Source organism: Aulonocara stuartgranti, assembly GCF_965226115.1.
Source record: "Aulonocara stuartgranti genome assembly, chromosome: 18".
In the NCBI taxonomy this organism is placed as follows: Eukaryota; Metazoa; Chordata; class Actinopteri; order Cichliformes; family Cichlidae; genus Aulonocara; species Aulonocara stuartgranti.
The window spans coordinates 36817533-36840871 of NC_138954.1; the positions used below are offsets into that span (position 1 = coordinate 36817533).

The window sequence follows — 23339 nt, forward strand, 5'->3', positions numbered from 1 at the left end:
AAAAGACGCTTTTTCATTTGGCTTCAAACATAAAGCACACATCATACAGGGCATGTTTGAACGTATATGACACCAGTTATTGCGGGAGAGCTTCAACAGCTAGTGTTACATCTGCTTTGATCATAAGCAACATTTAAGTCACTTCACTGCTGTCTGTTTGCCGTCTAATGTGAACAGTGTTGAGCAGTTTTATGGCTCTTTACAGTCCAACGCGGATACGTCGAGGGGAACCCTGACTTCCCCGGACTGGGGAAGACTTATCTTCCCATCCGCCTGTACGGGGAAGCTCGACGTCAGAGAGCGCATTGCCATGTTACTAATAAACCGACTCGGAGGATGGCATCAATTACGAACTTGATACGAAAACTGGTGATAAAACCGTGAATTACCAAGACCCCCTTCATAACGTCTGAACAGACACAGAATTGATCGGAATGAAGTGAACGGCGACGACCCGAGTTATTTACCTTAACGGGCCAGCTGTCCGTTAGCGGGAAAACCGGGAGATGAAGCAGGAGAATTGAGCAAACCGGGAGAGTTACGATTCCTTTAGCGAACATAGTCCATTCATGTCAGGGACCTACAACACTTCCCCTCCCTCCTCGTTACCTCCGGACCCTCCTCGCTCCTCTCCTTGTGGCCCACTTCGACCCCCCCCCCCCCCTCCCCCCTTTGAAGTAGCTACGCCTTCTGCTCTCACTTGCACGCACGCATGTGCACACTCATCTGCTTGCCCGGATAGCACAACTCTTGACCGCTACATGACATGAAGGCAGGGGCGTTTCCATGAAATATAAGTCGGGGTGGCACAGGGAACCTAAAAAGCGAGGAAATGCAGATATCTGGTTTGGAATAATACAGTGTAACAATGTATCCAGAGGACCGTGGATGCACTATTCTGGGTTTTCTGCAAATTAAGCAGATAATTACCTTTTCTCTTTGACAGCTCTTCTCTCAGTTACAGCTGCTTTGGTGTTAATGAAATTAACAGGCGCACTACAGTGACAACCCCCAAAACAGGAGTGTGGGGGGCCATTGACAGTTTTTCCCTTCTCATCTTTTCTGACTGTTTTGTCACTAGTTATCCATTTGGTTATGGTCATTGTTGCTACTGGCTGCATTAGGTGAGCCTCCAGAGGTTGCAAAAATAGTCCAACTCTGCCTGGATGGCGCATCAATATGTGCCGCTGACACAAGGCTTGTCTCTCATCACAGTCAAGAGCATAGGAGAAAATCCAGGAGACAGCCAGTTACTCCAGGAGAGCTGAACAGGGCAGTCAAAGGCTACGTTCACACTGCAGGCGAAAACGCATCAAATCTGATCATGGTGTGACAGTGTGAACGGCACAAATCCGATATTTTCAAATCCAACCTGGGTCACTTTCGTATGTGGTACCGAATCCGATACATATCTGATGTTCTAGAAAGCATCTGCTGTTTGATGGTCTTGTCGCATTAAATCCGTCTTTTATGTCACTGACACGAGACAAAACGCCAATTATCTCCGCCGGAGAAGCGCCCGATAAGACATCGTGAACGCTTCCTGGCCATCCAGTGTAGATGTTAGTGAAACTGTTTGGAAGACAACGTTGGAGAAACGTGAACATTTTATTTGTACTGTATAATCTGCAGATTCTGACAGAAATCTGCAGCTATCCTTTGAAGCACCGCTCCTCTAAGACAGCAATCAGGATCATTATTAGGCCAAATGTAATGTCCGTCAGTCAAACAATACTGTTTGCTCTGGGTCCAAACAGAGCGCGTTCTGTGTGATGCCTTCTTTTGCACATGCGGCCGCTTTGAAGGTTCACACTAGAGCGCGTTTGCTGTCACTTTTTATTTGTCGTGTGAACAAGCAGACAAAAAAATTGGATTTGATCAAACAATTGGAATTGAGCATTAAGACCTGCAGTGTGAACGTAGCCAAAGGTCCTTACCTCATCAGCAGGACCTTCCTGCTTCCTTGTGCAAGGAGAAACAGAACCAGCACTCCCAGTCCTACAAAATTACCTCCAGCAGGCACTGGCATGAATGTCTCTGACCAAACAATGTGGCAGACATAGAAGGGTCTGCAGAAGCTGTGGAGAACAACCTGCTGCCTGTAATATCATTCAGAATGACTGGTTTGATGGTGGGTCGGTGATGCTCTGGGGAGGCCATGGAGAGACGCAGAGCTCTACAGGCTAGCACGCTGACTGCTATTAGCTATTGTGATCTCTACTTTCAAGATTAGGTTTCAAACTTTCCTTTTTGCTAAAGCATATAGTTAGGGCTGGACCAGGTGACCCTGAATCCTCCCTTAGTTATTCTGCAATAGGTGTAGGCTGCCGGATATTCCCATGATGCACTGGGTGTTTCTTCTTCACTCACTATGTGTTAACAGACCTCTCTGCATTGAATCATATCTGTTATTAACCTCTGTCTCTCTTCCACAGCATGTCTTTATCCTGTCTTCCTTCTCTCACCCCAACCAATCACAGCAGAGGGCCCCGCCCCTCCCTGAGCCTGGTTCTGTTGGAGGTTTCTTCCTGTTAAAAGGGAGTTTTTCCTTCCCACTGTCGCCAAAGTGCTTGTTGGGGTTTTCTCTGTATGTATTACTGTAGGGTCTACTTTACAATATAAAGCACCTTGAAGTGACTGTTGTTGTGATTTGGCGCTGTGTAAATAAAAATGGACTAAAAATCCTTGGACCCATTGTCAGACCCTAAGCTGGTGTGGTGGGTCCTGGATTCCTCCTAGTGCACAACCAGTGTGGGACTAACGTGTTATTAAGTAACGCGTTACAGTAACTACGTTATTATTCTGGTAACGAGCACGGTAACTAATTATTATGCCAAAATCAGGAACGCGTTAATCGTTACTGGGATTTAGATAGGCTCGTTATTCGTTACTTTGTGTGGTGGCTATCACGGAGCTTCCACAGATTCAGTAACATTAGCAAGTGGTGGAGGCCAGCAGGTGGAGGAGGGAAAGGGGACGCAGGAGGAGGAGAGACCCGAGGCGGCCGCCGGTCCGAGTATCAGGTGAACTGAACTTCAGGTAAGAAGTTATGACCTGCAGTCTATCTGGGTCAGATATAAACCAAGTTCAGGTGGAGTTTATTTTCGTTGTGCTGACTTTTTACAGTCAGTTACAATAACTCGTACTGCTACTAGCTAGCATGACGGAGTTTCCATACAGCTGGGTGGTGCTATGATGTTACTGATAGTGAACTTTATTTTATTCATAAGGTTAGTTAGTAGATTTGCCAACCGTCCCCAAAAACACAGAATCATCTCGTATTCAGAGAAAATATTACGCGTATTGAGCTGAGAAGGAACACAGTTTGTCCCGGACTTCAGCTAGAAGGGAAAAAGACACAAAGCTGGAGTTATTCTGTGTCTTTGCTGCACAGCTGCCTCTTCTCTCTCCCTCTCTCTCCTGTTGCTACTTCAGTCATGAAACTGATCAGTGATCAGCTGATCGGCTTTTCTCTCTTGTTTGTTTATCGCCCACTTTGCGCCAGAAAGAGGAAACCAGCGGATGTCGCGCTAAACAACAGCAGCACGTTTAAGCTTGATCAGTTATTGTTAGAATGTATTTAATATTACTTTCTAGTATCAGCTGATGTTTTCTGGAGCCACAGCTGTAAAGCTGCTGGTCATGATGTCGGTTTGGATATGTGGTGAGAGGGAAACATGAAGATGAAACCAGGAGATGTCCTTACTGAATCATCAGAGCTGAACAGGTGATGGAGAAACAGGTTTACCTTTTAGTTAACATGAATGAGTTGAAGTTATGAGCTGTTTCTGAGAGATAAATAACCCCAGGATCCTTTTTTTATGTAGCTGACAGCTGGTAACTGTGCAGGGGCGGGTCTAGGAAAGTGTTGCCAGGGGGCCAGATAGGGCATTAACAGGGAGAGGTGGGCACAAAGAAATACTTTTCTTTCTTATTCGCATTTAAAATGTCTACCTTTTAATAAATAATTATCTGAATCTTACAACAAACGATTGATAGATTGATACATATATACCAACAAGACAGTGCACATCACTGTCACAACAGCATTTGTTTTCATTCAAAGGCTTTATGATGTTTCCTATAATGGTGGGCCAGTCCAGCCCTGTATGCAGCTCATCTGCAGTCTGGTGTTTCCTACATCTTCCTATTCAGAAGGCAGAATTTCCGAGTTCTGAGTACAATCGAAAGCACCACGACTGCAGTTTTTGTGTTGGATGTAAAAAGCACACATGACGCTGTGACGCAGGCTAGAATCATGGCAGCAGTCAACGACGGTCCAGGCGTGGGATTTCTCTTGTGGAAATGTGCACATTATCTTTTCCTTTCTATTGGTAGGTGGCACAGTGCACTGTGGCAAGTAAGCAAGCTAGAAGACTGGCAGTCTGGCTGGGTATCCCGTTAGCAACACGTTAACAAGAGAATTCTGAGTAAAGCCAAAGTTACTTTCCCTAGTAACTAGTTACTTTGAAAATAACGAGTAACTTGAAGTAACTGAGTTACTTTTGATAGAAGTAACTAGTAATGTAACTAAGTTACTAATTTAAAGTAACTTACCCAACACTGTGCACAACAATACCAGTGCTCTTGTGGGAGAGTGGAGGTGGAGGTGATGCCCTGGTCCAGATTTGGGAGGTAATCCCCCAGAACACCATCCACTCATCATTCCACTTTGATTTTTAGGGTGTCCTTAAATTCAGCCCTCTGTAGGTTGATTTGCCTTAGCATCCTTTCCTTACTAACACATTACCTAGTCCACATCAGTATAGATATTACTATTTCAGTTTGGTTTTTTTTACTGTTATTATTTTGGTGTCATTTGTAAAAAGTACTTTTATACCTTGCCGTTCGTTGAAAATAAATGAAATTTCATTATGTCTACTGTCTTATATTAACTAAATGAACTGAAATGAAGTATTATTGTAGGGTCTAGCTTACAATATAAAGCACCTTGAGGTGACTGTTGCTGTTAATTGGCGCTGTATAAATAACACTGAATTGAAGAAAATGTCTGACGCTGTTGGCCTGAAGCAGAGTCCTACCAGGTCTCCAACAGAAACTGTGATGTCCTGCAGCACAGACAACAGTGTAGGTAATTTTCTCCTTCATTCACAGCAAAGGTTTCCATGTGTCCTGCCCCCTGAGCACTCTATCCAAGCTGCACGTAAACCAAACGGTTCTGACGGTGCATGTGAAGTGGACTATTGGATGATTTTACATAGTTTGACTTTACATAATTGGTCCCTGTTGTTTTCCAGCGCTCGTGCTTAAAAGGGCTTCTTTATGGTTATTTATTACTTTTTAATGTGTAATGAAGGTCTTCTTCATTGCTTGGCTAGATTAACATACATGAGTAATCATGACATTTGTGTAAAAGATGACAGTCATAGAAGAAGTCTGACGTGTTTTTATTGGTTATTTGTCTTCAGGTTTTTCTTGTTGGCAGTCCTTCAGTGAGTGCTGGTTAATGTCTGCCTAGGTGGGAAATATTACTTTAATATTTACCTGATGTGCATATAGGTAGGAGGGCCAAATTATATCCTAACTGAGTATTCTGGTGACAAGATTGTGTCTCACGTACATTTTCTCCCTGCAGAAAATCCCTGCAGTTTTTAGTTTGGTTTAGCACGTAACCCCAGATGAGGTTATGGTCGAGGGCCAGTTAGCAACAGCGCACTGACATCAGAGGCTGCTGGAACCATGTCCCACCACTGGGCTGCATCGCTTTATTATGTGTTATGGTTTGGCATTGTTAATGTTGGTGAATAAACACATGGTCGGTTTACAGCTCATCTCTGCCTCAAGCCTCCTGTTTTAGCCCCCTAACATGCTTACAATTAGCGATGCTCTTCTTGGCTGTCTTTTAGCATCTCTGTGATCATTTTGTTCCTACTTGTCAACATTTTGGTGTCATTTTGCACTTTTTCCCCTCGTTTTTTTTAATCATCTGAAATAGATCCGCCTCAAGGCATGTCCTGATATCCTGACATCCACGACTCATGCCACATCTAAGGTTGTGTGTGGTCATAAAATACACAGTGTGTGGATGTTGAAAGTCCCCATAGCTCATGCAAATCGGTGTTAACCAGTCCATTCACTGATACCACACATAAGAATGGGTACAAACAACACAACTAGTGCCTTATTTTCTCAGTGTTCCTCAAAGGTGTAGTTTGTGTATTTTATATCTACATATTATTTTTTCTAATATTTACTTTAGTTATCTGAAACAATAATTAAAAACCATTCAATTACTCTCCTTACTTTTTCTTGTCTTTTCACAGTTCCTATCAGTCTCTTTCTCTTCGTACCAGCTGGGTGTGGCCAATCCCTCTAACACCATACACTATGTGTGAGAAAGCAAAAGACGTATTATGCAATATATCACAACTTATACAGTCATTTCAACCTGCTTCACACTAAAGCATAGTAATTTAAAAGGTATTTAAACAATTATTTTATTAACATAGACATGAGCATAGTTCCCATACTGGCAAACTGCCCTGCAAATCAGTGACAGGCTAACCTCGAGCACTGATGTCCTCTAGTGGCAGTGATTAAAAACTACGTTCCAGTACAATAATTAAAGACTCTGATGTGTGGCTGACTGTGAAGCAGACAGAAAAATGCATCCTTATCAGAGTGTTTCTGTCTGACTTTGTGTGTATTTCTGATCATTTGGTGTAAAAATACCACCCCTGGACAGACCGAGGGTTTCCCTAACACAATACCCTCATTTCTTCCATAGCGTCTCATCATCATGTTGAGATGCATGTATCTGCTCATTGGATTGGTTCATACCCACAGCTCAAAATATAAAAAGGAAAACTATTTGTGGCTTTTGTGCTGGTGGTAACCAGACATAGAAGTTGAATGAACAAGTCAAGACTCAAATCTGTTTCTGATGGGAAAACAGAAAAGTGTGGAAGTCCACGTCTGCCACTGAAAAGAGAAAAGAAACTGGCACAATAATGAAACACCTCTTAAAATGATTGTTTATTGTTTGTTTGTTAATTTTATTTCAATCATGTAAACAATATTCAGAAGTTCATTTAGCAAAGAAAAGAAAAAATCTATACAAAATAAAGAAACATACATTTTTCAATTGGCTTCACCTGTTCTGATTCAGTTACATATGGAAAAGGAGTTTATGTTTAAGTTTTCATAATCAGCACTTTGTGCTGTGTTATAAGGAAATCTCTAAATTATTCTTTAAAATGATGACATTATGATGACATTGTGAATAAGAAACACTTTGTGTTATATTAACATACACATCTTTATAATGACTTTTTTTAAAAACTGCCAGGGCTTCGATATTATTATGTTTGCACTGGAAGGTGTCTGGATAATGGCTGCACACAAGCGTCACAGGTTCCTTCTCACACAGCAGCTCTGTTTCCCAGCTTGCATGCCAAAGTGTACGTGGGCAAGATACGCAAACCTAGAGCTGCTCCCAGCGCATTCATGAGAGTGTGAATGTGTGTGAATGTTCGACAGAATCCGCTCAGGCACAGAAAAAGTCACTGAGGTTGGTGGTGTAAAGTTCCGAATAACTATATTAGAACCAATCCATTTACCACTGCACCATCCACCAGTCCAATAAAAAAAAAAAAAAAAACACTTGTTATTCAAGATTTTATATTTATGAGGTGGGTTTTTCATAATCATGATTAACTATATCATATATCAGAAACTATTTATTAATATGATGAGACTGTTACTTATAACTCATGACACACCATCCATCCATCCATTTTCATCCGCTTTGTCCGGGGCCGGGTCGCGGGGGCAGCAGACTAAGCAAAGAGGCCCAGACCTCCCTCTCCCCAGCCACCTCCTCCAGCTTATCCGGGGGAACACCAAGGCGTTCCCAGGCCAGCCGAGAGATATAATCTCTCCAGCGTGTCCTGGGTCTGCCCCGGGGCCTCCTCCCGGTGGGACATGCCTGGAACACCTCACCCAGGAGGCGCCCAGGGGGCATCCTTGTCAGATGCCCGAACCACCTCAGCTGGCTCCTTTCGATGTGGAGCAGCAGCGGCTCTACTCTGAGCCCCTCCCGGATGGCCGAACTTCTCACCCTATCTCTAAGGGAGAGGCCAGCCACCCTTCGGAGGAAGCTCATTTCTGCCGCTTGTATCCGCGATCTCGTTCTTTCGGTCACTACCCACAGCTCGTGGCCATAGGTGAGGGTAGGGACGTAGATCGACCGGTAAATTGAGAGCTTCGCTTTTACACTCAGCTCCCTCTTCACCACGACGGACCGGTGCAGCGTCCGCATTACTGCAGCCGCAGCCCCAATCCGTCTGTCGATCTCCGGCTCCCTTCTCCCATCACTCGCGAACAAGACCCCGAGATACTTGAACTCCTCCACTTGGGGCAGGAACTCATCCCCGACCCGGAGTGGGCACTCCACCCTTTTCCGGCTGAGAACCATGGCCTCAGATTTGGAGGTGCTGATCCTCATTCCCGCTGCTTCACACTCGGCTGCGAACCGCTCCAGTGCGAGCTGGAGGCTCATGACACACATTTTTCCATATAATAAGACAATGGGCCATAATTAGGTGAAGCTGGCTTCCGTTAAAGTGTTTTTATTGATTTTGATGGGAGTTTGGGTGATGGGTGTGTAGCAGTGACTTCTACAGTCATTGACGTGTACAGATGTCACCTGATCAGGCTTCCAGCACAGGACTCGGTTTCCCAGGTTACGTTGCTTCTTGTGTGTCCGCCATATTGCCTTCGCCTAAACGCGCTGGCTGGATCGTCTCTTACAACTGAAAATGTAAGTATGGAAAAATGATGTTCCCAGCTGGGATCCCTGCTTCGCTCCTGTGTGGGAAGTTGTGGTTAAAAAGCTCCAGGCGTCAGTTTGTGGTTGTTTCACGCTGTTTTCTGGAGGCTGGACAGCCGCACAGCTCAGCTCAGGACAGCGGTGCTCGGCTCTTGTCTGTTGTTGTTTTCCCCTCTGTCACAGCCACAAATTACATTCGTGACTCCGTCCCGAGTATTTTATTGAATAACTCGTCGTGTAATTGTGTGTGCTATTTAAATGGAAACGAGATGAGTGTCCGCCACGATCGTGCGGTCTTTGTCACGGTCTGTGTTCAGCTCCTTTCTGGCGTTAGCGCTGCGAGGAGCAGCTAGCCTCTTCGGTAGCCCGTGGTTAGCAGCCGAGCACCGTGGGTTCATTGAAATCTGTGCTCGAGGTCTGCCCGTGAACAACAGTTGATAAGCTAACACTAATAACTTGGTGGAAAATTAATATCAGAGTCGACTCAGCTGCCTGTGCGTTTGAGAAAACCCGTTTACACGCTAACAGCCGTAGAGACCGTGTCTAATTTGAATGTGTGCTGCACACAGGGTTTTGTTTATGGACACAGATTAATGATTGCGGTACAAACACGTCATGGTAATGTACTGGTCAACGCAGCCCCCGTTTTACGTCCCATTGTACTGTGTTTATTGATATTTTATTCTTCATATGTGGAAAGGTTGTGTAGCTTGCCTTTCAAACCGCTCGTTGTGTTTTATGTGAACCACCCCCATTTTCACCTCTTTAGTGCTGGGTATCGCAATGCATTTTGGGTAGTCTTTGCCATGTTGTTATTCGGGCAAAACCAAAACAAAGACAGAGGCCAACAGGTAATAAGGAGCAAAGCTGCAAACACCCAAATGATACGCAGCAGACAAGACAGAGAAATAAGGCCAAGCAGGGAGGCACAGAAGTCTAACTTGAAACTTATTAAGGTCTCCATTATCTGCAGCAGCTATTCTTTACATTACGAGAGTACACTGTAAGACAGACACACATATATACAGTATAACATTCTGACTAGACAAACCTCTCAGACCCACAACAGAACAGCCCCATATAACACAAATAACACTGGTTTCTTGTATTATCTGTACATAGACGAACTGTTATTAGGAGTGATCCGTATGCCCAGGTTACACAACCCTGTGTGTCGTGAGCACCAAACACATCAGCTCAGTTAAGAATTAGAAATTATTTTCCATTTTTCAGTGGAGTACCACCTAATCTGCGTGGAGTCGTTATAGCGACCCCGTGATGTCATTTGTTTGCGTGAAATGTGAAATGCCTGCTGTTTGGCGTGTGACTTTTCGTCAGACACCACAGTGTTGTTTTTTGTGTGTCCTTTTCCCTTGTTGTCCACTTTCGGCTTGGATTATCGCGAAGGAGTCGTGACTCATCGAGCGACTCTATTGACCAGCCCATTGATGGCAGTCTGTTGACGACACAATTTCAGATAGCTTGGCCAAATAAGTACTAAAAAAGTATCTGGTAACAGGTTCTAACACCCAATGGAAAAGCCTAAAAACCGAGTTGAGTTGAGCCAAGCCGATTACTGGGGTATTAGTACCTGTGTGGATACCAGTGAGAAGTATACAAGGGCTTCTGTGTGTCCGAGGTGTCATGATGGTACCCACTCATAATCATTTCATAGATGGGTTTCCTTTAAGGATCACACTGAAGCGTCTAAATGTGGGTGGGCGGTATAAACGGTATACGGTAGAAACAATATGAATTTGGCCAACAGTTGAGATTTTGGCTATACCGCTCTACCGCGATAGCGCATGTTGATGTTGTCATCAAGCTGCACCTGTTTTGGTCGAAAGCGTTGCAGCGGCTGCAAACAATATCATGTGGAAATTATGCCGGGCGACAGTCATAGTGATATCTTTGACTGCCTCACACACTTCTGAGGATTTTCAAAAGTTCTTTACTGAAAAAATTGATAATATCAGCGCACATATCCCGCTCCCATCCCACGACCCTTCTGAACCACCTGCATGTTCATTCTCTCCAAATTTAAACCAGTTTCATTATCCCATCTTTCTGATATAATAATGCCAACTACGTGAAACCAACTACGTGCCCCTTGGATGTGTTACCTACGCCATTTCTCGGAGATGTGCTGAAGACAGTCGGCCCTAACATCCTCGCTATTGTAAATGGCAGTATCTCAAATGGAACTGTTCCTCATTCGTTTAAACAAGCTGTTGTCCAGCCGTTTCTAAAAAAACCTGGTTTGGACCCGTCAGTTCTTGGCAATTTTAGACCAATCTCTAAGCTGCTATTTTTGTCTAAGGTTTTCGACAACTTCAGTAACCCTACAAACGTCGCTGCTGTTTAGTTTTCTGTCCTCATTTATGTTGGAAGTGATAGCAGAGCTGTACGTTTTAATTTTCTCAGCTAGCGAGCTAACTTCCTGCTAACTTCTAACTCCGTTGAATTTAATAAATTGTGTTTTCCTGGATGTTAAACTTAATTGTTACACCTGGTAAAGCAGCAACGCTGATAATTTTATTACAGATGAAAGAATTTAGACAGTTTGTAACTCTCAGTGATGCCGCAGTGTTTGTTTGACTTTGGGACCTGAAAAGGACGGAGTTTTGGACCCAGATTACTCCGCGAGGCTCCTGATTACGGCAGCCGTAATACTCCGACAATCCATCAAGCGGTGCGGCTTCGTAGCAACCAAAGTCGTACTAAAACATTTTGACAGATTTCTGTAGCACATAAAATCGGTTCGAGGTCAGTAAGCACAACCAGAATTCATACATAAGGTGCACCGGATTATAAGGCACACTGTCGATTTTTAAAAAATTAAAGGATTTTAAGTGCGCCTTATAGTGCGGAATATACAGTATACAGAAGAAAAGAATATATCGTGAGATATATTGTTACCGTACATGCTTCAAATTATACCGCGATATGGATTTTAGGCCATATCGCCCAGCCCTACGTCTAAATAAAACAAGACCATAAAGCTTCCTAACAACCCTATTACATCTAAAGAGTTACATTTGTTAAAATGATAACATGACAATGAAATACTGTTGAAGGCGATGTTTCCAACTGCTATCCAAGAAATGCATTTTACTGGTGCAGTGACTTTAGCTGCTTCAGTCTGCAAAGTATAAAAACCTCTTAGTCCTTTCCATGAATGGAGACTATAAAGAGAGCGCGAGAGAGACGAGTCCCTCCAAGAGTCCTGAATTAAAGTCTGAGAGAAGTCAGCACCCACAAGTTTAAAACAATATTTTAATCTGCATGTCTGCCTGTCAGCGACACCTGAATATTCCCAATGAGGCACAATAAAGGATATTCCTATTCTGTTCTGAGCTTAGATGGGGATTTTATAAAATAGACACTGTAAACACATTGTTTTCTAATTCTATATAAACTTACTGGCAGCTTAATTTACTATGAAAGGTATAAGTAAATAACTATAATAGAAAAAAAGTACAGAGTAAGACCGTGGATCAGTGTGATGTCTCTGACAGTGCTGTGTTTCATCCAGTCGGACAAACTGGGTGAGAAGCTGGACTGTGTCAGATGCCAGCGCTAACACTAATGTCAGTGCGTTTATGGTAAAAAGTTTTGCTGCTGCTCATGAGGAATGAAGGGTTTGTGCGTCCGTGTTGACTTCTGCATTAATCGCAGCGCTGATGTGCTAAAGCAAGCTTTGAAGGAAACAAATCGTGGCTTCCTGTGCGCTGTGAATCCAGCACGGTGAACAGAGGTCAGCGGGCAGTGAGACCTTTTGGTCTTCTGCTCTCTGATTGGCTGACTTCCAGTCCCATTCCCTTTCCGCCCAACCCCCCACACCCCCCACCAACCCGACTCCCTGTCCACCAGTTTTTTGTCTTTCTTTCTGGTTGTTCTCCTTTTTGGATTTTTGGTTCATTGCTGAACTTTTATTTTACTCATTGACATTACAGGTTACATGTTTATGTGTGACAATAGAAAGTGTGCTGTGCTTACCATTAACTTGGAGTGAATAACTCGTTATCATTGATTTGCAGAAGAGTCTCCATTTTTCCTTTCTGTTTTTCAGAGTTTCAGTGATGACTCAAACAGTTCAGACCAATGGGGTCCAACCCCTCAGCAAGACTTGGGAGCTGAGTCTGTACGAGCTACAGAGGACTCCACAGGTAATCACTAACACCACCTCATCATCAGTCAGCCTGTGGCACGGCTGTGTTTGTGATTGTTAGGCCTGGTTCGTCTTGGTGCTAACCTCAGTCTGTGTGTTTGCTTCTGCCACAGGAGGCTATCACAGATGGCCTGGAAATAGCGGTGTCACCCAGGTCCTTGCACAGTGAACTTATGTGTCCTATCTGTCTGGACATGCTGAAGAACACGATGACTACCAAAGAATGTTTGCATCGCTTCTGTGCTGATTGCATCATCACAGCTTTGAGATCTGGGTGAGTGCACGGGAACACCTGAGTAGAGCAGGGCGATATGGCCAAAAATATTTATCACGATATATATTTGAAAATTTGCGATAACGATATAACTGACGATATAATTGATGCGAGACAAAATACAACTCCACAACATTACTAGCACAAAAAGACAACCTTCCATTTATTTTCACTTAAACAAGAAGCTGGTTTTTATGTACATTAAAGCTTTATAAAAATGTAACAGTGCAAATGCAAATTCCTTGCTGAAAGTTTAACCCAAAGGCATTTCCAGTAGAAATGGGCTGACATATCCTGAGCATAACCATGTATAATATCCACTGAAGTTAAAAAGAGGTGCTTTGCAACATTAAACTGCAGTGTGCAGTACGCATTTTTCGGACCATAAGGTGCACGGGATTATAAGGCACATTAAGCGAAACAAAGCAGTCAGATAAATCAAACTTTATTAAACTCATTCTTCTTGCTTCCTCCACTTCTGTACCATTGATTCATTAATGTTGAATTCTCTGCAGCTGCTCTATTCCCATGTTGTTGCAGTATATTAATGACTAACCTCGTATTGTGGATGGATTATCTCAGTTGTTCTCCTGACTGAAGTTTGGTCCGTTTACAGCATCCTGCCATGCGATTGCATTTGTCTCTAACCATGAGGAACCTTCACGTGTTAGTGTTCGTCCTCCAGCTTCACTGTTTATGTTATGCTAACATAGCTGTGTCGCTAGCGATCACGTAGCACATCATTATATACCAGCTAGCCCAACTTCAGTAACCCTACAAACGTCACTGCTGTTTAGTTTCCTGTCTTCATTTATGTTGGAAGTGATAGCAGAGCTGTACGTTTGATTTTTTTCAGAAATCTCTCAGTCAGAACATGCTATATCATGCTTAGGTAACTAGCGAAACTAGCGAGCTAACTTCCGCTAGCTTCCTGCTAACTTCTAACTCCGTTAAATGTAATAACTTTTGTTTTCATGGATGCCTGGAAGTTAAACTTTATAGTTACACCTGGTAAAGCAGTAATGCTGATCGTTTTATTAAAGATGAAAGAATTTAGACAGTTTTTAACTCTAAGTGATGCTGCAGTGTTGTTTGACCTGAAGTATACAGAGTTTAGGACCCAGATTACTCCCAGATTTAAGAGCATCTTAGTCCGACAAATACGACGGCCGCTTGCATGTTCTGCAAAAAAATGTGCTTTGTCGTGTATCTGACGGACAAACACCAAACCAGTTCCACATCACGGAAGTTGCACCATTTTTACAAACCAATTCTGGTTCATCTGTTTCACTCAACAATCGGCCATGTGCGTATGAAAACAAAGGCACTGCGCATGCGCGTTTCACTCATATTCTATCGCGATATTTCATTTTCCTATCGTTGCCTAACATTATACCGGTATTACCGTGAACGGTATAATATGGCCCAGCCCTACACCTGAGTAATATGACCGTCACAGCTGGACAGAGAGGGCGGCAGTTAGGGCTGCACGATTAATCGTTAGAAAATCGCGATCTCGATTCATACTTGTGTGCGATCTCATTTCCAAATGACAACGATTTTAAAAAAAAGAAAGAAAAAAAAAATACGCCGATTGTACCGCATTTTGATCCGGGACGTAATCTGCATGAAAACAAGCGCTCACTCTTCCTGCTCAACAAATGACAAGGGTGGAGCCTTATACCACGTGATACAGAAGCTGTGCCGTGTGATGCTAAAATTAGCGGGAAAAACAACGGAGAGCACGTCAGGGATGACGAGAAAGTGACAGGAGAAAATCCGTCCCGGTCAACCACCCAAACACCAATAACGGGAACCTTATACAGCGCTTCCCTATACCCGTCGAACTCGCGCAGGCACAAAGACATTACGGAGGCTATCACTTATCACCTGACCAAAGATATGGCTCCATCAACACTGTGCAAAACGAGGGATTTAGGAAAACGATCAACACCCTAGACAAACGCTACACAGTGCCGTCCCACAACTATTTTTCTATTGTTGCACTACCTGCTCTGTACACGCAGCGTCGAGCAACGGTGGAGACGGAATTTCAAGCAGGACAACATTTTGTTGTTTTTATGTTTATTTATTGTTTTTATGTTCAGTCTCAACTGTTACGAAGTTGGTGTGCAGTTAATAAGTGCAATAAATATTTATACTGGAAAAGAGAATTGTGAGAGAATCGTGATCTCAATTCTAAACCAAAAAATCGTGATTCTCATTTTATGCAAAATCGTGCAGCACTAGCGGCAGTGAAGTCACGGAGCATCTGTGCAGCCTGTCGGGAAGCCTGTGTAGCCTTCCATGATTGGTATTGGCTGAAGCGAGCTTTATTCAAAGGCCAGAGTTAACGGCCAAATTTAGCCCAGGAAATTAGTTTTAACTTTTTATCAATGAGTTGCTCTTTCCAAATCCACTCTCTCTTTTAATGGCACTAAAACATGGCTAATAAAACACATTGCACCTACCCCACAGGATATTAGCATAGTAATAATACAGCAGTGAGACTGGTTCAAAAAGCCAAAGCTTCTCACCTGAAGGTTGATGTGTGAGAGTGACCATCTTACAGTCACAGCACCTGCTTCCACTCACACTTACAGATATAGGCATTAGGCATGCAGATGCACAGTAACAGTCCGAGCATCGTCTCATGCTGATGGGCTAGCACGGCCTCAGTGTGGTATGAATTTTCCTTGTTTTTGATATGCTGTTTTCACATACTGTCACTTCGTCTGTTGTTGTTCAGGCTTTCACAGGTCATGAGTTTTGCTTTCATAACACCGATACAGACGTTAGAAAACAACTGAGATGTTGTGCATGATTACCTGTTGTTCATGTGGAAGTGGCACTGATGCCGTTTGCTGTCTCCGCAGTAATAAAGAGTGTCCTACCTGTCGTAAGAAGCTGGTGTCCAAGAGATCGCTGCGTCCAGACCCCAATTTTGATGCTCTGATTAGTAAGTGATGTCAGGAAAGTTGTGCTTTACATCCACATGTTGATGGTTTCTTATGCCTGCAGGAAGAACATTTTGTGTCATTTTCACATTACTGTGGAAGAAGAAACATGGCAGCATTTGAATAATGAAAGCAGCAACAAAGATCAATCCATAAATAAGTGAATAGATTCATCAATACACCTTTGATTCCTGTGACACGACGCCAGCAAGTGTTCAGTTACACAGCGATGTTGCTCCAGAGGTTTAAATAGTGCCAAGTGCTTATTTAAAAGTGCAACAGATGTAGGGAGGAACGAGACTTTCTGCTGCTTTGTTTTCTTTGCTCTGTACCGTCTCCCTGAGAGTAACGGCTCGTACTGCAGAAAAGATATGGGATGGATCATTAACAGTTTTATGATCCTGATGAATCTTTTTCATATCTTTACTGGAGAGACTGGTTCTTTTTGTAGTCTTCGAGCTAATTTCTCACAGAAAAACCCAACACAGCCTTTCCATTTAAAAAAAGGTATCCACATAGATGCCTGAGTATTCATATGAGCTAACCTGCTGTGTCGTACACCCATCAATCCCCACTGAGTCATGTGCACATCCTAAGGTCAAAAATCATTTCTTTAGTTTTCTCAGTTTTAAAAATCAGATGATGATGATTACAGCACAGTATGAAATCACTACAATCAACAATTCTCCAAAATCACTATTTGGTTCATACTCAAGTTTTCTGTAGAGAAACATAATACAAAATAAATGTTTTTTAAACACAGCCTTCATTAATTTATTGTAATTGGATCATTATGTAAAAACAAATTGTTATATACGTGTACTTTCAGACCTGTAAGACACAGTCTGAAAACATGTGTGTGTATATATTATACATAGTTATTTCCTGTTTATTTACGTGTGGACATGGTGCGTGAAGTCTTTTGTGGCATTTTTCTACTTTCAGGTAAGATTTACCCGAGCCGTGACGAGTACGAAGCCCACCAGGAAAGAGTTTTGGCCCGCATCAGCAAACACAACAACCAGCAAGCCTTATCCCACAGCATAGAAGAAGGGCTGAAGATACAGGCTATGACCAGGTAAAGGACGTGTACAAATGCTCCAAATACTCACATTAAACTCAGTCCATTTCAATGAATGCGAGTTACCTCTGTGTCAGACTACAGCGTGGTAAGAGACACACAGTGGAGAACGGCAGTGGAGCTGAGGATAATGGAGACTCTTCCCACTGTAGCAACGCTTCCGTCCACAGCAACCAGGTATGATGTGGTATACATGGATGCTTTCTGTGTACCGCTTAAGCCTCTTTTCCACGTGTACCTGTTTGATTCAACTGGACTCGATTTTAGGATTTTCCATTAGGTGTTATTACCTGGTACAAGCTACACGCAGAACTTTCAGGCCGTGTTGCTGTAACAACCTCACCCACATTGACTCAGCTGTAATGGAAAACAACCTAAGCCGAGTGTAGTTGATTAGGATTAGGTTGATTTGGGGTGGCTGTTACTCAGGAGGTAGAGCAGGTCACCTACTGATCGGAAGGTTGGTGGTTCGATCCCTGCCTCCTCCAGTCTGCATGTCATGTATCCTTGGGCAAGATACTAACCCCAAGTTGCTCTCCGACGCATCAATCGGCGTGTGAATGTGTGTGAATGTAGTTAGAAAGCATATAGAGAAAGTGCTTGTGAGAATGGGTGTGATTGGGTGAATGTGGCATGTTGTGTAGAGCGCTTTGAGTACTCCGGGAGAGCAGAAGAGCGCTCTATAAGAATCAGTCCATTTACCAATAGGTACTACTGGAACAGAGGCATTGGCGTCTTTGTCTTCCTTTTCTTTATTTTTCATGTAGAGCATGACTAGGGCCGGGTATCATCACTGACTTCTATCATCGAATCACAAAGTCCCCATTGATTCAGTGTTTACTCAGTCGGAAATATTATAATTCTGATCATTTACATCTCCTTACATTTATGTCTGTGTATAAAAACAAAGCTGACACTGTGAGACTTCATCAGAGCATCACAGCAGATGTCTTTGTGTCAAAGTAACTGAGGATCAAACACAGAAAAACGTGAAGAGATTTTCCTGTCCTGGCTTTTTACAGCAGATAATAGAGCTGCACAATTAATCGTTAGAAAATCGCGATCTCGATTCATACTTATGTGCGATCTCATTTCCAAATGACAACGATTTTTAAAAAGAAAAAGAAAAAAAAAGACGCCGATTGTACCGCAGTTTGATCCGGGACGTAATCTGCATGAAAACAAGCGCTCACTCTTCCTGCTCAACAAATGACAAGGGCGGAGCCTTATACCACGTGATACAGAAGCTGTGCCGTGTGATGCTAAAATTAGCGGGAAAACAACAACGGAGAGCACGTCAGGGATGACGAGAAAGTGACAGGAGAAAATCCGTCCCGGTCAACCACCCAAACACCAATAACGGGAACCTTATACAGTGCTTCCCTATACCCGTCGACCTCCCGCAGGCACAAAGACATTACGGAGGCTATTGGGGTTTTTGGGGGATATTGCTAACTCCGGGTCCGATAACAGGCACCACACCCGCAGTAGATGCGCTCGGTGTGAGGTCTCGCAGCAAGCTATCAAATACGGCGCATTTCTCGGCTTTAAAAAAAACCCGTCGCCAGGTGTTTCATCAGATTCGAGGTGTTACCTCCTTTGACAGTATCAGCTTAAAGCACTTGTTGCAGGCTGCTGAGTTTGCATCTTTTGTTGTGAAGTACAGCCAGACTTTGACCGCTTCGCTTTGGGCATTTTTAATCTGTAGCTCTGCTCAAAAGAACGTACGTACCTGGGCCCGCCTACTATCCTCGGAAACGTAAAATGATTGGCTAGAATCCAAAGTGTATGACATCTCAGGGGAAAAAAAGGCACCGGCATAATGGCACCGGATACCGGTACCCATCCCTACTGGTACCAGGAGCTGTTATCTAATGGGAAACCCTGAAAAGCGTGGCGAGTCGATCCGAGTACTAATGGCAAAGAGACGAACACACGAGTGTGAGGACCACAGTGATTTTTAGGATGGGTGATCTCTCTTCATCTTTAACTGTGGTTCTGTAGGAGGCCGGGCCGAGCATCAAGCGCACCAAGACAAGCGACGACAGCGGTTTGGACATGGATAACGCTGCAGAGAACGGGGGCGGGGACTCGGTGATTGATGGTGGTGCCAGTGAAATAGAGCTGGTCTTTAGGCCACACCCCACCCTGATGGAGAAGGATGACGGTCACAACAGGTAGTCAGACATTGCTGCTGACACATCCATTTCAATATAATACACACCCTACGTTAGCTCTGAAAATCCAGTTCCTGCACATATTCACACGAGTGCTTTTGTGTCTGCACAGTGTGGAGTTTGTCCCTCGCTACATAAAGACATCCGGTAACGCCACAGTGGATCACCTGTCTAAATACCTGGCTGTGCGACTGGCTCTGGAGGAGCTGAGGAGAAACGCTGAAGCCAGTCCTGTTAATGTGGAGGCAGCTTCAGAGAAACAGTACACCATCTACATACCTACAGCTGGAAACCAGTTCACTGTGAGCACCCACACAGACACACTCAGCTTTACTAAACATATAGCTATCCTGTCTTTTTCACTGTGATCCACACAGACGTGGACTGAAGGCTGTTGTCCCACAGACTTCTGTAAGACCGGAAGACTTTTTGCACCCACAGTATGATAATCTGGTGGCCATTAGTTTTAATTTTTCCAACCCATGTTTTTCTTACAGTGTTAGGGGCTGGCACAAAAATAAAACAAGTTATATAGTATAGCATTATTATTAGTATACCAAGGTTTAGCTTTGTGGTTTTATTTTTAAAGTGGAAGAATTCATGTTGGCTGTAGTCAACGAGGCACCACACTAGGGGGTGCTAACCACTTATTCCCTTTTTTTAATCCTTGAGGAAATGATGTAAAACACTGGCACTTGGCACATTTGATGTAGACGTACGATGTTGTAAAGGGATGTGCACAAAGGTGAGACAGCAGGTTTAGCTTTTCTATGTGCAAAAACAGTTCACAGTAACAACAACAGATTCAATGGCTACATTCAAAATACTGTGTGATTCAGTGTGTTTGGGAAATGACGTGTTGAACTCTGTCCACAGGTGCTGAATGGTTCCTTCTCCCTGGAACTGGTCAGTGAAAAGTACTGGAAGGTCAACAAACCCATGGAGCTCTACTTTGCCCCTACTAAAGAACACAAGTAGACGGCCAGGAAAACACACACACACGTGCGCACACACACACACACACACACACTCAGAGGAAAATCAAATGCATGGACATGGATACCTGTGCGGCACACAGAAACAAGAGCAGAAGTGTATTTCTGAAGGAGATGACAGGGTTGACTAAAACCCTCAAAAGGACTCTTGTACATAGAAGAAACCCCTTGTTTTATATTATCTGTATCCGTGTTGTTTCTATCTTAGTATGATGTAGCAGATCAGAACAGCAGCCGACAGACTGGGCTGCTGACAGTAACTGTGGATTCTCTCCAAACAAATCCAGGGTCCATCTATAGCGTGAAGTTAAAAGCACATGGTATACTGTCTTCATCTGGATGGCCTTTAGGCCGGGACTCGTGGGTCTGTTTGACTTTGGAAACCGCCCTGCATCACATGGGTGACATGTGGCTGGGTTTAGGGCCTTAAAAACCAGGACCAGCTCTGTCCAAACAGTGTAGGAGCACACGATCACTCCCAGTGACCTCCAGGATATCAGAATGATGCGCTTTGTTAAAATGCCTGTGAACAGTTTGCCATGCATTAGTGGGCCATGTACGATGCATCTGACATGCATGGAAGTAAATAAAAGCCACAATGTGAATATGTGTTGCATTGAAATGTGTTTCTGTTAGAACACTCTTCTATATATAATTATGGCGGCACGGTGGTGCAGTGGTTAGGTCCTGAGTTCGACTCCACTGTCCAGCCTTGCTGTGTTTTGTTTGTGTGGTTCTCTCCCAGTACTCCCAGAACATCACAGTTGGTTAGGGTAACTGGTGATTGTGAATGGCCCACAGGTTTGAATGGTCGCTCGCCCTGAGACAGGCCTGTCCGGGGCGTGCCCCGCCTCTCGCCCTGTGGTAGCTGGGATACGCTCCAGCATCCCTGCAGTCCTGATAAGCGGAAGAGAATCTTGCCACGTGTGACTGTTAGTTTACGTGAAAATGGAAACAAACCAACAGATTTGGTCGTCTTGTCACGGTCACAAAGTTGACGTGTACAGCTGGTTTATGAACCCTGATTTGAGTTGGAGAATCTCAGTTGCCCTGATCTGTAGGAACAAACTGTCTTCTAATATCTGTGGCTGCTCTCTATCGCTCATCCTTTTATAAATGTCTTTTGTAACAGTATGTGTGATCGGAGGCTTGGACAGTTTGACCTTTACAGTATTTATCCTGTTTGCTGAGGGTGGCTGTCCATCACAGGGAGGTTAACTCGTTGCTCTCACAGACACATCCTGGAGAAATCTTTGATACAGTTTGTTTCATTTTCCACCCAGCAGTCAGGTTCCTGAGTGTTTGGAAGAGAAACTCCACGGAAAGGGTGATTCCTGAGTGAGTGCGAGTCTAAACGTGTACCGTAAATGTTGTGACTTTGTCAATTTGTGTTCAGACTGGTTGCCAGTTGGTACATTTCAACAAACCACAAACATGTGCAGAGTTTGAGCTGTGCTAACGTGAGCTCATGCTCGGTTGCATGGACACTACTTGTGAGTGATTACTGAAATGTGTTGATGAGAATGTGAAGGGAATAAACTGTCAGTACAGCCTGTGTCATGTCATAAACTTGTTTTCACTGATGGTGGGAAAAGGAAGTGTTCAGACACAGAACATGGAAATGACTTGGTTTCATACAAATATCATGTTTGATATCCTGTAACGTGTTTTCCGTCTGTCTTTAAAACCTGCAGCTGTTAAACAAATGGTATAGCACAATGCCATGTTTCTGATTAATGTATAGTATGGGTTATATTAGAGGAGTTGGAGAATCTGTTAATTTAAATAAATGGAAGTGCTCTGCTCACTGCAAGTCAAAATGTTATTAGAGAAACGTCTAAATTATGGATAAAAGTCGGTGAAGCAAAGTTTATAAAGTTTAGAACGACTCATTTGTTTCCTAAACCTTGAAACTAAAAAACAGCAAACATTCTTTCTTTGGATGCAGCTCGTCTCAGGTGACGATTTGCTGCTATTCTTTCATTCGAGTCGATAACCAGAGAACGATCTTTCTGCACAGTAAGTATAACTTGGGTTCTGGAGAGTGTAGATGACACTTTACTCATTTCTGCCGTTCTAGAGAAAAAGGTAGTTAAGCAAAATGTAGCAGCTGAAGGAAAAGTAGAAACTAGCTGTTGCAACTAACCTCAGTGCTTGAGCAGATACCGTTTCGTTTTACTGACCTATACATTATTCTGAATAAAAATAGTTTGAGCAGAAATCAACATTGGACTTTTGAAAGTCACAGAGGAGCGTGACTTTCAACTTTAGCAAAGAAAATGGTCCCATTTCACAAAATACACTCACCATGAGAGAGAACCCTACGAGTCACAGCGTTACTCATGTTTCGTTTAGGACGAGTGCATCTGATCAGCAGTGTGTGGAGCTTGTATACTGCATCCTTCTGTTTGGTCAATAAAGCTGAATCTGAGTTCAACATGGAGCACACGGTGCTGTTTCTGCTCTGTAATCATGTTTGACATCCTTTCAGTTCAGTGGAGTCTAGTGTTACATGACCTCGGCATAGAGCTGAATACATCAGTGCAACTTCACATCAAAGGTATTTTTAATGAATTGGATTCAGTTGTCATATTAAAGTTTTTCCCCTGAACATTGGCTGATTCTATCATTTGTTCTGCTACTTTGTAAATAAAAAATATCAATAATTATAGTCATTTGTTAGAAACATCGCTCAAAATACCAGAATGTTAAACAAAATTAGCTTATGTTTCATTTAATGATGCATTTAGTTTTGGCACATGTGGCTCTCTATAGACTCCACTGGTTTCTTGCACTGAGGAAGCCAGACTGCACCAGTAAAACAGTCCTATAAAGTCTCACTACTTTACTGGCTCAAAGTCGTCACTCACATCACTCGCCCATAAAGCAGAAA

At 43.3% G+C, this 23339-nt stretch overlaps 2 protein-coding genes across 3 annotated transcripts in view; one reads left to right on the forward strand and one right to left on the reverse strand.

The window, feature by feature from the left end:
- LOC309693616 (ADAMTS-like protein 2) overlaps positions 1–658 on the reverse strand; it is a 62213-nt gene extending 61555 nt beyond the window's left edge. For both annotated transcript variants that reach the window (XR_014272681.1, XM_082513015.1), the window contains exon 1: positions 468–658. Coding sequence is in view for 1 of the 2 variants with exons in the window: in XM_082513015.1 (XP_082369141.1) it covers positions 468–560 (93 nt within the window). In the remaining variant the exon portion in view is untranslated. The remainder of the gene's footprint in view (positions 1–467) is intronic.
- Positions 659–8703: 8045 nt separating this feature from the next.
- On the forward strand, positions 8704–22001 carry rnf2 (ring finger protein 2). The gene is made up of 9 exons (XM_082513002.1): positions 8704–8782; positions 12864–12960; positions 13076–13236; positions 16113–16195; positions 17139–17271; positions 17352–17451; positions 19279–19451; positions 19564–19753; positions 20328–22001. The coding sequence occupies exons 2-9, from the start codon at positions 12874–12876 to the stop codon at positions 20427–20429; spliced, it is 1029 nt and encodes a 342-aa protein (XP_082369128.1). The 5' UTR covers positions 8704–8782; positions 12864–12873; the 3' UTR covers positions 20430–22001.
- The last annotated feature ends 1338 nt before the right edge of the window (positions 22002–23339 follow it).

What these genes read in the sequence shown, in the direction of transcription:
- rnf2 (XM_082513002.1), top strand. Translation starts at nt 12,874, where the DNA reads ATGACTCAAACAGTTCAGACCAATGGGGTCCAACCCCTCAGCAAGACT. An exon ending in AGCTACAGAGGACTCCACAG is followed by an intron (nt 12,961 to 13,075) that starts GTAATCACTAAC and finishes CTTCTGCCACAG; the next exon opens with GAGGCTATCACAGATGGCCT. An exon ending in CAATTTTGATGCTCTGATTA is followed by an intron (nt 16,196 to 17,138) that starts GTAAGTGATGTC and finishes TTCTACTTTCAG; the next exon opens with GTAAGATTTACCCGAGCCGT.